Genomic DNA, 12,074 nt, shown 5'->3' on the forward strand with positions numbered 1-12,074 from the left:
TCTGTGCATTAACTTGACCTTCATGCCACCCCCTTGTGCTGCAAGGGCGTCAATCTCTGTCCATGTCGAAACCGAGAGAAGCCTGTGCTCAAAATCAATCAGCAGCATGTTTGCAGGCCCTCCCTGGAACCCTTTTTTCCTCCAGTGAACAACCCTTTAAAATCACTTCCAAGGGCCCCTGGATGTTGCCCTCCTTCTCCAGTGTCACTGCTAGCCTCCCCCGTCAGATAAAACCAGCATTGTTTGGAGATGTTCTCATTCTCTAACTGCACTTTACAGTACTTTTTTTTTGTTTTGTTGCTAGTTACCGGTACCAATCTACAAGGACAGCATGCAGCATAAATCAATGTGTGTGTGTGTGTGTGTTTGGATGTGTGATTGTAAGAGAGTGATCAATTGGTTGAAGATAAAACTGTTGCAGTTGGCTCATCTGATTATGTAGCAAAGCACGGTGTGAAAGAAGGGGGATCCAGAGACACGGAATCATGAATTGACTTTGTCTTCTGTAACTGTCTTGAAACGATCGTCCCCCCTTCCCCCCCAAACATTGGGATTTGAAGGCCGTTTGTGCGAGGAGTATGAAAGTTTCAAAGCAAGTTTGATAGTTCTGAAATGGATTGTTCATGATGGAATTGCTGAGGTTAAATCGTTAAAAAGCACTTTTGTCTCCATAATTGTTTTGTTTGTTGTTGTTTTTGTTTTTTGGGGGGTGGGGGAGGGAGGGGGGTTGAGGTAAATATGTGGTATACAGAAAGGTTTTGTCATTTGAAAATGTTACTATTCATCCATTTTGATACCATGGTGCTTTGCAAGGATGTATACACAGTGACCAACATTTGGTTAGTCATCATGTTCATTTAATTGCCACTAACTACTTTTTGTACATTGATCGCTTTACATGTAAAACAGTGTATAAGATGGACCTGTACAGCCCATTCAATACTACTATAAGCTGTTGTAACAAATGAAATGTTGATTTTTTTAATAAAACGAGTGAACTTTTATCGAGCCATGTTGTATTTTATGTTGCAGGATATATAGGTATACACATACACACACATCCTATTCTACATCGTAACCTGCAGTGATGTGGGTTGGTGTTACTGTCACCGTTTATGTCCATATAGGTTTCGATTTGTGTTGAACTGAATGAGTCAAGTATTTCACTCAGATAAGATTAACAACTATATGACGCTGTAATCTGCAAGAGAACAGGTGTGTCTAGAAAGGAAAGCACAATGTGTGCTGTCCAAGGAGATCATCATGGCGTTGTCGTTTTGGTCGCTGTTATTCCTGACAATTCGGTAATGATGAGAAGCGGAGCCACCCCCTTTCTTCTGCCTTTTCTGATTGAAGCATTCGTACCACATGACCAAGGAGATCACGGAAGAGCATATGACTTACCACCAGGTGAGGAAATAAACAATATTATAAACAATATGATACATTTTATATGGTTGATGTCATGACTGTAAATAACATGTTTGTTGTAAAATCAGCGTGGATTCTTCTTATTACATAAAGAGGACCTATTGAATGTTTTCAGGTTAACTATTTATTTCAACCGTACTACAGTAGCCTACTGTATACCAGCCTATTGCTATGTCATTACTCTCTGGGCGAAAGCGAAAGAGATAAAATATTTTCCTTGCTAGCGTGTTAAACATACATTTTGTTAGTCGCTATATGATGTCGATGTGTACGTAATGTTTGTGCAAAATAAAACAGACATCGAATATATGAAAATATAACATGAAGCTAGCTCTAGCTAGTTTCATGCGTAGCTTGTGTGCGTAATTAATATAATGCGTAATCGTAAATTGACAAGAGCCACCCAACTATGCTATTATTTAGTTCAGAACAACGGCGATAACTGGTCCTTACGAGCATTTTGAACGTGCTTTTTCGTTTGTACTTTGGCAGAGTGGGAATTTCCCCACTGTGTGCCTTGACGTCATCCTGAAATCAGCGGTATCAAAGCAGTTTATCATTCTTAAAGTCTTTAGGCTACCAAATATAAAGGTGGGCCTAGTTCAGAAGTACAATTGGCGTGTTCAGTCTTTATTCAAGAATGACATTACAGTGTAAGCTCTAAGTTATCAGTGACACCTCAACTAGACTAAATAGAAGGTAGACCAAGTTTGAATGTTTCAGGATGTTGTTTGTGTGAATATGTTATTCCTGTTTAAATGAAAACGTAGGCTTAGTGTTGTGTGTTTCTAAACATTTCCCCTTCAGTTTTTGAACATTACATTCATCCAACCTTCCATTATTGTGGACCAGTGGCTGTAGCCTCATCCTTTTCTGCAACTAACTGTATCTTTAATCTTGCAGGATTCACCAAAGTAAAAATGCAGAGCACTGCCAACTACCTGTGGCTCATCTCGGATCTTCTCGGGCAAGGGGCTACAGCAAATGTGTACCGTGGTAGGCACAAGGTGAGCATAATGTACACAAACACACAGAGAACGTCTGAGAACATCTCATGACATACAATGAGAACAGTGCCGCTTTACCTCACGAACCACAGTCGGAGGGAAACCACAGTCTCTCTCAGGTTCTCCGTTCGCACGAACGGAACACACGTTAACAACGTTGACTGCACAGCCTTCAGGCGTAATGACTTAAGGTTACCAAGCCACAGGTTACAGTACTGGCTGGGGATGATTGACAGCCACATGTGGCCCACTGGCTTGGGAGGGTCATTTGATCAGAGGCTGACTTCTTAGCGCCATAGAAACCAAACACTGGCTGGAGATCCCAACCATGTCGTCTCGCAGCCATATGTGGGTCAGGAAGCCATGGCTCAATATACCCAGCTAAAGATGACGTTTTTTTTAATTATTATAGTGTTTTATTTGACTTGAGCACATCACATTGAGGTTAGACTGTGTGTATGACCTAGATTTAAAGTGTCCCCGTCCTTACATTGGATCTATCAAGAACATGATAGAAGGGTGTGTGTTGAAGGGGCCCAAAATGACCTACTTGTGGATTAGGCAAACCCCTGCATATCATCAAGGTTTAAGACTCGACATTCAAAGCCAGCTTGCTGTTTGATAATCCCATCCCAATACCAGGGAATTTCCAAGCCTTCTAGAGACAGGATCCTTAATATGAGGATGGGTCTGGACCTGACATGATGTTTGTTTCTGAATGCCTTTTTGATTTTCGAGACCGACTGGGAAACTCGGTGTCCTTTGTGTGTTTGCAAAAGCACGTTAGCCCACCCTGTCTTGCATGGCTGTCTTACGACACTTGGGATGTTCAATTCTTCGGTTTTGAGATATTCGGTTGAACTGTTTGTGGTTTGAGATAGAGACTGTATGCGTGGACTGTGTCTGGTTTCAGAAAACAGGGGACCTTTATGCCGTCAAAGTCTTCAATAATCTCAGCTTTCTGAGGCCCCTGGACGTCCAAATGAGGGAGTTCGAGGTTCTGAAGAAACTCAACCACAAGAACATTGTCAAACTCTTTGCAGTGGAAGAGGAGGTTAGTCAGTATATATACTATTACTTGGAATTATATTTGTGAGACTGAGAAACTACCCATTTTCTGTGTACAGTATCTTTCTATCAGTGTCACGCAAAAAATCCATTGCAAAGGAAAGATGCATTTTTGTTCTAGCTTTGAACAAAAAAAAAAACCACAAAAGAGAACCACATCACAGCAGGTTCCTGCAGAAGATATAGTGTTCCCCATCATGTTAATTTACGTCTTTCTATGGACTCTCTCCCAAGTCTAACACACGTCACAAAGTCCTGGTCATGGAGTACTGTCCCTGTGGGAGCCTCTATACCGTTCTGGAAGAGTCTTCCAATGCCTACGGACTACCAGAGGACGAGTTTCTCATCGTGCTGCAGGATGTAGGTGAGGAACTCCAAAAATCCCCCCAAATATCATCCCTCTGCTCACCTGTCTACCTCAAACCGCTGCTTCTCACCCAACCACACCAGATGTCCCCCCGTCGAGCACCGTAAAACTAGACGAGCCCAAAACGAAAAGTCTTCCCCATATTTTCCGTTCAGAACGACCTCAGTCAACGTTGTGGTTGTTCTCCGTCGTCCCTCGGGCCGTGTGTTACAGTGGCAGGCATGAACCACCTGAGGGAGTACGGCATCGTGCACCGCGACATCAAGCCGGGGAACATCATGCGCGTGATCGGCGAGGACGGCAGGTCCGTCTACAAGCTCACAGACTTCGGCGCCGCCAGGGAGCTGGACGACGACGAGCAGTTTGTCTCTCTCTACGGGACCGAGGAGTACCTGGTGAGACACCGCTTACCTTCCCCTCTCTCCCCCTCTGACCCGAAATGCCCATTATATACAAACTCCTCAGAGTTCTGCATTGGATGACTCCTCTCTAAGATACTGTCTCTTCCTCTCTTGCCTGAGAAATGTTTTTCCCCCAGGAATGGGACTTTTTTTGGGGTGCTATACATACAGTATAGTATAAAAAAAAGAAGCTCTCTATAGAAATACAGTTTGTTTTAATTTTGCTTGGATCAAGGGGAATAATGGTTGTAAATGAACAGCTAAACACTGTGTGTGTGTGTGTGTGTGTGTGCGTGTGCTAGCACCCTGACATGTACGAGCGGGCGGTGCTGAGGAAGGACCACCAAAAGAAGTACGGGGCCACGGTGGACCTGTGGAGCATCGGTGTCACCTTCTACCACGCCGCCACAGGCAGCCTCCCATTCCGACCCTACGAGGGGCCCCGCAGGAACAAGGAAGTGATGTACGAATGGAATGCCCCACACTTCTGCATCCGTGGTCATGCCCGTTAAGGTTTATGGCGTCAAACGAGACTAACCGGGATGACAAGTAACGATAAAGGTTGTTGGTGTGGGTGGACTGGCCAGGTCCAAAGTAAGAGGTACATGTGACCTTGTGGTGTTTCCTTCACAGGTATAAGATCATCACAGAAAAACCTTCCGGAACCATCTCTGGCCAGCAAAAGTTTGAGAACGGCAAGATTGAGTGGAGCACTGAGATGCCTGTTTCTTGTAGCCTCTCCAAGTACGTTACTCTGTCCTTCACCCTAAACCAGAAGAGCATGTTTAGTACATATAGCTTTCCAGAACAATAACAGTGGCACAAGCACATAATAAACCGCACCCACTCACCCTCCCTAAAAAGCTCATTTCAATAAAGAGAGCCTTGCTTTTTATTAAATGTCGTGCCACATCACACTTAGCTAGATGAAAAGGTGACGCACTATATCCACACATGTTTATTTGATGCCAACTCATGACCTTGACTCAACGTTTGACTCTTTGACCTTCCCAGGGGCCTGCAGAGCCTTCTGACCCCGGTGCTGGCTAACATCCTGGAGGCTGACCAGGAGAAGTGCTGGGGCTTCGACCAGTTCTTTGCCGAGACCAGCGACATCCTCCATCGCTGTGTTGTCTATTTGTTCAGCCTGCAGCAGGCCACCCTCCACCACGTCTACATCCACGAGTACAACACGTGAGTGCCAGCCACGCAAATTACAACTCCCAAGATGCACGCGTGTGTGTGTGTGTACTCGCATCACGGGCAGCCAGTCCAGTATCACAATTGGATCGAAGCGGCACTGTATTCCGACGCTGCAGTACCTCTTGTGTCCACAGGGCGACGCTGTTCCAGGAGCTTCTCTCAAGGAGAACCAGCATCCCCCCTCACCACCAGGAACTGATATACGAGGGCCGCAGGCTGGTGCTGGATCCAAACCGCCAGGCCCAGACCTTCCCCCGGACCACCCGGGACAACCCCATCATGCTGATCAGCTCAGAATGTGCGGCCACAGTGGGACTCATCTTCGAAGATCGTGAGTCACATTTCGGAAGCGTGCCCGAGTCTGACACCCCCCCCCCCCCCCATGTGTCGGAATTGGGGCACACAGAAAGAAGTTTTCTGAACGCACTTAAAGATATCAAGATTTTTGTTGGTCTCAAGTGGATACAATGTGTCTCAGTCGTCAATGAATGCATAACCCCCTTTTGGCTTTGTCGCTCCACAGCAAGCCCTCCCAAAGTCCAGCCTCGCTACGACCTGGATCTGGACGCCAGCTATGCCAAGGTAACTAGGACAGCCCTGCTGTTCACGTGAAGAACAGGACAAGCCAGCCCTGCCACATGGGCTTTTCCATTCCTAGAACTGGACCTATCCCCAAAATACATGATGAGCAGTCCCAAATATATGTATGCACCCATCGGGACTCATTCAGTATTTATGGTTGTAGTAGTCTATTGTTTGTCGAGCTTAGATCAAATCCTTGACCCCCTCCACTCAATTCATTCGAAAAATATTTATGGGCGAGGAGGCTCTCCAGAGGATGAAAGCACTGCCCCCCTCTCTCTCTCTCTCTCTCTCTCTCTCTCTCTCTCTCTCTCTCTCTCTCTGTCTCTCTCTCCTCTCTCCATTGTTCCTTCTGCGGTGGATGGATGGATGGATGGATGAATCACTCCTCTCCCTTCAGTCAGGCCCTTTGGTTGTGCGAGCTCAAGCGTGTCACGTGTGTGTGTGCGCGATGTGCACTCTGCCACAGCTGCTGTGGGAGCATGCACGTTGGTGCCCGTGTGTGTGTGTGTGTGTGTTAATTAGAATCTGTGTGCGTGTGTCTGCACATTTGAATGGGTATAAGTGAGAAAGTGCAATATTAAACCAGAGTTGCGTAACAAGCAAAGGCCTCCCACACACGTGTCCATGAATAGATGGTTCTAGATGGCTCTTCGTGTTTCATAGAGAGCGGTTAATCACCGGACGACAGCCACTCCTGCGTGAATCAGGCCCCCCGTAATAACTTCCCCAGGTCGAATCGCTCGGAAGCCTCATGTCGTGACCCCGGTGTATTGCGAGCGCCAAAAGGAGGGTCAGCAGAAGAGACCCCTAACCTTCTGAGTTGTCTCTCCCAGACCTTTGCAGGTGACGTGGGCCACCTGTGGAAGACCTCCGAGTCCCTCTTGGTCTACCAGGAGCTGGTTCGCAAAGGAGTCCGCGGCCTGATGTGAGTCCCGCCTCGGGCCCCGCCTCGTACTCCTGTGTACGTCGTGTGACTTGCTCGTGCGTGTGGCCTAAATTGTCATGTCTTTCTCTCGCTCTCTTTCGTCCCCTCTCTCTTTTTCTCTCTCTCTTTTTGTCTCTGTCGTTATCTGTCTCTCTCTCTCTGTCTCTCTCCCTCTCTGTCTCCCTCTCTCTCCCTCTCTCTCTCTGTCCCTCTCCATCTCTCTCTCTCTGTCTCTCCCTTCCTCTCTGTCTCTCTGTCTCTCTCTCTCTCTTACTCTCTCTCCTCTCCTTCAGTGAGATGATGAAGGAAGAATACAGTGAGATAGTACACAAGAAGTCTGAAGTCATTCACCTGTGCAACTACTGCAACCAGATCCTGGAGCGGACGGAGCAGCTGTGAGTGCTGTCTGCGCACGCCCGCCCGCCCGCACGCGCACACACCCACGCAGCCACTCCGTGTGTAACCGTGCGTTCCTCCCACAGGTGTGAGGTCCTGATGCAGGCCACCATGCTGTCGTCAGAATACGACGACATCGCAGACATGCGCAAGAAAGTCATGAGAGTGAGTGTGCGTGCGTGTGCGTGCGTGTGTGTGAGTTGGTGCGTGTGTGTTTGCTCACGTGTGCCTGATGCTGTGCACTCACGTTTGATGTGTGTGTGTGTTTACACGACGCAATTCAGATCTCTGGGTCTTTGGAGCCCCTGGAGAGGACTACACAGGAGATCAAGAGCAAGTTCATGCCAGGGGGTCTGTTGACCGACACCTGGATCCAGCAAGTTGGCACCCACCCTGGGGACAGAAAGTATGTGCACGTGTGTATGACACACTTGTTGATTTACACACACACACACACACACACACAAAAGCTTGGGGCAGTGGATATCTTTTTTCCAATGGGTCTGACATCCGCTTGTGCTTGGCCCACGTCAGCGTGGAGAAGATCAAAGTGCTGTTAGATGCCATCACCGCCATCTACCACCAGTTCAAGAAGGACAAGGCAGAGAGACGTGAGTAGCGTTTTGATCAGCCATCTTGACTATTCAATTTACACAGTGCCGCTAGAATTTTCCTTCACACTCCAAACCAACCTGGACGTCCACACACACCTCCCTGTCAAGTCCTAGTACATAACAAGCACGTCCGCTCCTGTCATGGAGGAAAACAGAAATGTTCTCTCTCTCGTCTTTGTGCAGGTCTACCTTACAACGAAGAACAGATCCATAAATTTGACAAGTAAGTCCAGATTTCCATCCTACAACTCTTATCTTAGTTCTGCTGGTTAAAAACATCCCTCTCAGCGTTCAGAGAGCGTCTTTTGAAGGTCACAATGTCCCAGCGGCACAAGTGCACTCCATCTCAGCCCACAAACACACTTGAAACCTGCTCAGGACATTTTGCTGCTGTTCTTTTTTTTTTTTTTTTATTTTTCTCCCCCTCAAATTTGGAATGCCCCATGAAAGGTTCTGAGTTGATGCCGTCTGTTCTTGCTGTGCAGACAGAAGCTGGTTCTCCACGCCACCCGGGCCAGGACTCTGTTCACTGAGGAGTGCGCCATGAAGTACCGCCTCTTCATCTCCAAGAGCGAGGAGTGGATGAGGTAACGGGAACACCCTCCCGCCAGCTGTGCGTCTAGTCGTGCAGACTTTCCCCGAGTACTTTGTCCAATTCTGACACGTGACTGACAGTTGTTGACAGGATGCATGCCTGGCTGCTTCGACGAGGGCAACTCACTGGGATGGCAAACTCGTTTGAATATTTAGCCTGTATTCATTTGTCGCTAACCCCTTGGGTTCTGAGCAATACACGATTTTCCACTTCATGCTGTGGCTGTTTCTCAAGATGAATCGACACATACCGTGGACAGAGATCCCTTGCCTTTGCAGTGAGATGATTGTGGCTCCGTGTGTTTGTCGCGTGTTTCCAGGAAGGTCCATCACGTGAGGAAGCAGCTGGTCGGCCTGTCCACTCAGTTCAACAGCATCGAGAAAGACGTGTCCATGGTGATGGAGCGAGTCATCAAGGTGGGAAAGTGTTCTCGGCAGAGCTTCTGGGAGTAGAGGCAGTGGGAGGGATGGTGTGACAGAATGAGAATAGACTAAACATTGGGGTTTTACTAAATCCAGTTTGATCCATTTAAACCTCCGTTTCTCTAAAAGTCTTCATGTTTTTTTGTTTGTTTGTTTTTTGGGCCCGTCTGGATGTGGATGTTTAGCTCCAGGAGCAGATTCCTCAGAAGGTGATGCCTCTGGCATCGGGTGGGATCAAGCCCCAGGCCTACCTCAGCCAGAGCACCCTGGTGGAGATGACCTTGGGGTGAGCACCTTACCTTTCAGCACCGTCACATCGCTCCTCCAGACACCCAGAGCCACCACCTCAGTGGTGCTGAGTGTCATGGCCTCCTCAGGTAAACTAACGGTAGACTCTGTGCTGCAGGATGAAGAAACTGAAAGAGGAAATGGAGGGGGTTGTGAAAGAGCTGGCAGAGAACAACCACTTCCTGGAAAGGTGAACAAGTCCACTCAGCATTCCTTTAGCCAGGAAATGTTCTGTCATCGAGACATGTCAGGCCAATTCCATTCAGAAACACACATGGAATTTATATTAGATGTGATTCAACTTTATTGTCATTGTGCACAGTACAAGTACAGAGTTAATTAAATGCAGTTACCATCCAACCAGAAATACTAATAGTAATAGCTTATAAACAAAATGGCTTTTCCAAATCCAACATTACCCTCTCTGTTGTTCAAAATGTTTATTATCTCTTTCTCTCTTTCTGTTCTTCCCCACTTGATTTCATTATTTCTACCTATAAGGTTTGGCACTTTGACACTGGATGGGGGATTGAGGAATGTTGACCGTATTTGAGACCCAAGCAATCCCTTGTCTCTATTCCACTACTCCCAAGAACTTGGGAAGACATGGGAAGTGAAGGTTAAGCAATCGATTGCCAATTGTATACATAAATATAAATGACTGTGTATATATTTTCTTTTGTTGTAAATAGGTTCTAAGACTGTAAGAAGGGTTTAATTGTATTTTCTATGGACGTCCCTCCCACTCCCGCTCCAACCCCACCATAAGCAGTTTCTGTTGATCCGGTCACAAGAGGAACATGCTGTAATTCAGTTCTGGAAGATTCTTTCGGTTGCTTCTTCCCTTCCGTAGTTTTTCAACCATTTCTTAATGTCATTACTGCAGAGCGTTGTCATGGCGCCATATTAGTTGTAATTTTTTTTTATTCACACAGAGATGTATTTATATCTCAGTGTGTGTGTGTGTGTGTTTATATGTTTATATATATATATATATATATATATATATATAATTCACACAATTCTTATTTGCATTTTCTTACTAGATAAAAAAAATCATTATCTAGGATACAGCACCCACGTATACCAAGTGTAAATCTTAAACCTTGAGCCGACAAGTTCTATTCAGATCCATTCTACATGTTCTCTATCGTATTTATGTGTAATGATCCCCACTCACCACTCAACTTGAAAACCATCCTTTGTGTTGGCTTTGGAACACAACAGCTCACCCCCCCCCCCCTCCCTCCACAGTTAGAAGCTGTAGTATCGAAGTACTTACCCTTTTTACTCTTCAATCAGATGTGTTTACCATGGGCCTTACAAGACAAGTCTGTGAACCATCTGTGAACAAAAAGACTCGAATGCGTCACACTTAGCATGGCATCGCCACGCTCCTCGTGAATGGCTTTCTGAAAATGTCGGTCAGAAAAAAACAGGGATGACCTTTCACGCTGTATCAAAGCTATAATCGTTTGTTTGGTTGATAATCATGCAAAATGACAGGAGGTGGACTGTGTTGGAAAATCTGTAGATAAACAAGTATCTTATCAGTCGGCTGTTTCCTGTGTCTGTTTTTCCTTCCATTTAATTCTTTTGAAATAAAGGAAAAGTAAGAATGATCGTGAAAGCCATGTTGTGTAAGGTTGGACATTTTGCGTGGCTCGATCAGATGCCCGTTTTTTGGTAACGTGGGACCTGCCTTTAATGCTCACGCACTTGTGCATTGTCAAACATTTGTGTGTTCCGTCTGTTGTCGGTTTTAACCTTCAGTTTCTCGTGCTACCCTCCTTGTCCCTCTGTTGTCGTTCCCCTGCACTCTCCTCAGCCCTCTCTCTCTCTCTCTCTCTCTCTCTCTCTCCCTCTCTCTCTCGGCCACCACCACCTCTCTCCACAGTTGTTAGTCTCCCTTGGTGACCAGGCGGTTACCATGGCAATGTGCTGCAACAGCCTCCCCTTCAGACTCCTACTGGTAATTGCGGATGGGCATTAGAATCCAAGTGAATGGAAGCTGTTGGTCTATTGGGGTAACACCAAGTATCACAGGTGTGCCTTGGGCCGTTCTGAGCGAGAGAGTGAGGTTGTGTTCAAGGAGGACAAAATGTATTTTCATGACTGCTCCGTTTTGAAGGAAGTATGACATGTGAAGTGCTGCGACATCTGATCATCACAACTTCGAACAGTGGATGATTATCATGACCTCACTGCGCCGTCCTCATCATAGACAGGTTGCCCGGCAAACAGCACAGCATGGCAGTCATGGACGGATTAAGAAACCACAGGCCCCCCCCTGGGCCTGGATGTGTCAAGCGCCCATATTGTACTCAGCCCCTCTGAAGTCCCATAGATAAACTGAGGGGATAAACACTCACTTGAAAGGTATCATGATGGTTTCTTTCCTGTGACATCTTCAAAGCAAATGTTAAGTCTTGTTTAATCAGTAGGACTTTTGGGGCCCTGTTAAAGACATTAATGACTTAAGCCTAGCATAGACCGGCTACGGCGCATATCATCATATCAATACACTTCATATCAAGTTAATAACAGCGACGATATGCAGAGGCTCTGGGTTAGGGGCCCCCTGAGCTCATGGGCCCCTGGGCCTGGGCCCTGTAGGCCCGTTGGTTAATCCATCCCTGCTGGCAGTGTGTTCGCAGATGACTCACTCTGGACCGCAATACCATGCTTGGCCATCAGAGGGCGATTTGCATCCTTACAAGGATCCATCTCTTGTTACTGGTCATAAGGTCCAATATGTTCCGAGTTCTTTGT

General features: G+C 46.5%; 1 protein-coding gene across 2 annotated transcripts; it reads left to right on the top strand.

Moving 5' to 3' along the window:
- Positions 1 to 1,338: 1,338 nt before the first annotated feature.
- tbk1 (TANK-binding kinase 1) lies at positions 1,339 to 10,857 on the top strand. Of its 2 annotated transcripts, XM_084701237.1 has the most exons (21): positions 1,340 to 1,410; positions 2,335 to 2,438; positions 3,352 to 3,492; positions 3,741 to 3,870; positions 4,087 to 4,268; positions 4,577 to 4,737; positions 4,908 to 5,018; positions 5,289 to 5,468; positions 5,612 to 5,808; positions 6,001 to 6,059; positions 6,896 to 6,987; positions 7,281 to 7,382; positions 7,470 to 7,548; positions 7,668 to 7,789; positions 7,918 to 7,994; positions 8,181 to 8,220; positions 8,483 to 8,584; positions 8,912 to 9,008; positions 9,200 to 9,300; positions 9,421 to 9,492; positions 9,804 to 10,857. In XM_084701237.1, the coding sequence occupies exons 2-21, from the start codon at positions 2,352 to 2,354 to the stop codon at positions 9,853 to 9,855; spliced, it is 2,184 nt and encodes a 727-aa protein (XP_084557363.1). In that variant the 5' UTR covers positions 1,340 to 1,410; positions 2,335 to 2,351; the 3' UTR covers positions 9,856 to 10,857. The 2 variants fall into 2 exon arrangements, with proteins under 2 accessions (XP_084557364.1, XP_084557363.1); XM_084701238.1 differs by lacking the exons at positions 8,912 to 9,008; positions 9,200 to 9,300; positions 9,421 to 9,492; positions 9,804 to 10,857 and having other exon boundaries at positions 1,339 to 1,410; positions 8,448 to 8,523.
- The last annotated feature ends 1,217 nt before the right edge of the window (positions 10,858 to 12,074 follow it).

This window comes from Hypomesus nipponensis, chromosome 7 (assembly GCF_054491055.1).
Source record: "Hypomesus nipponensis isolate SF chromosome 7, ASM5449105v1, whole genome shotgun sequence".
NCBI classification, from domain to species: domain Eukaryota; kingdom Metazoa; phylum Chordata; class Actinopteri; order Osmeriformes; family Osmeridae; genus Hypomesus; species Hypomesus nipponensis.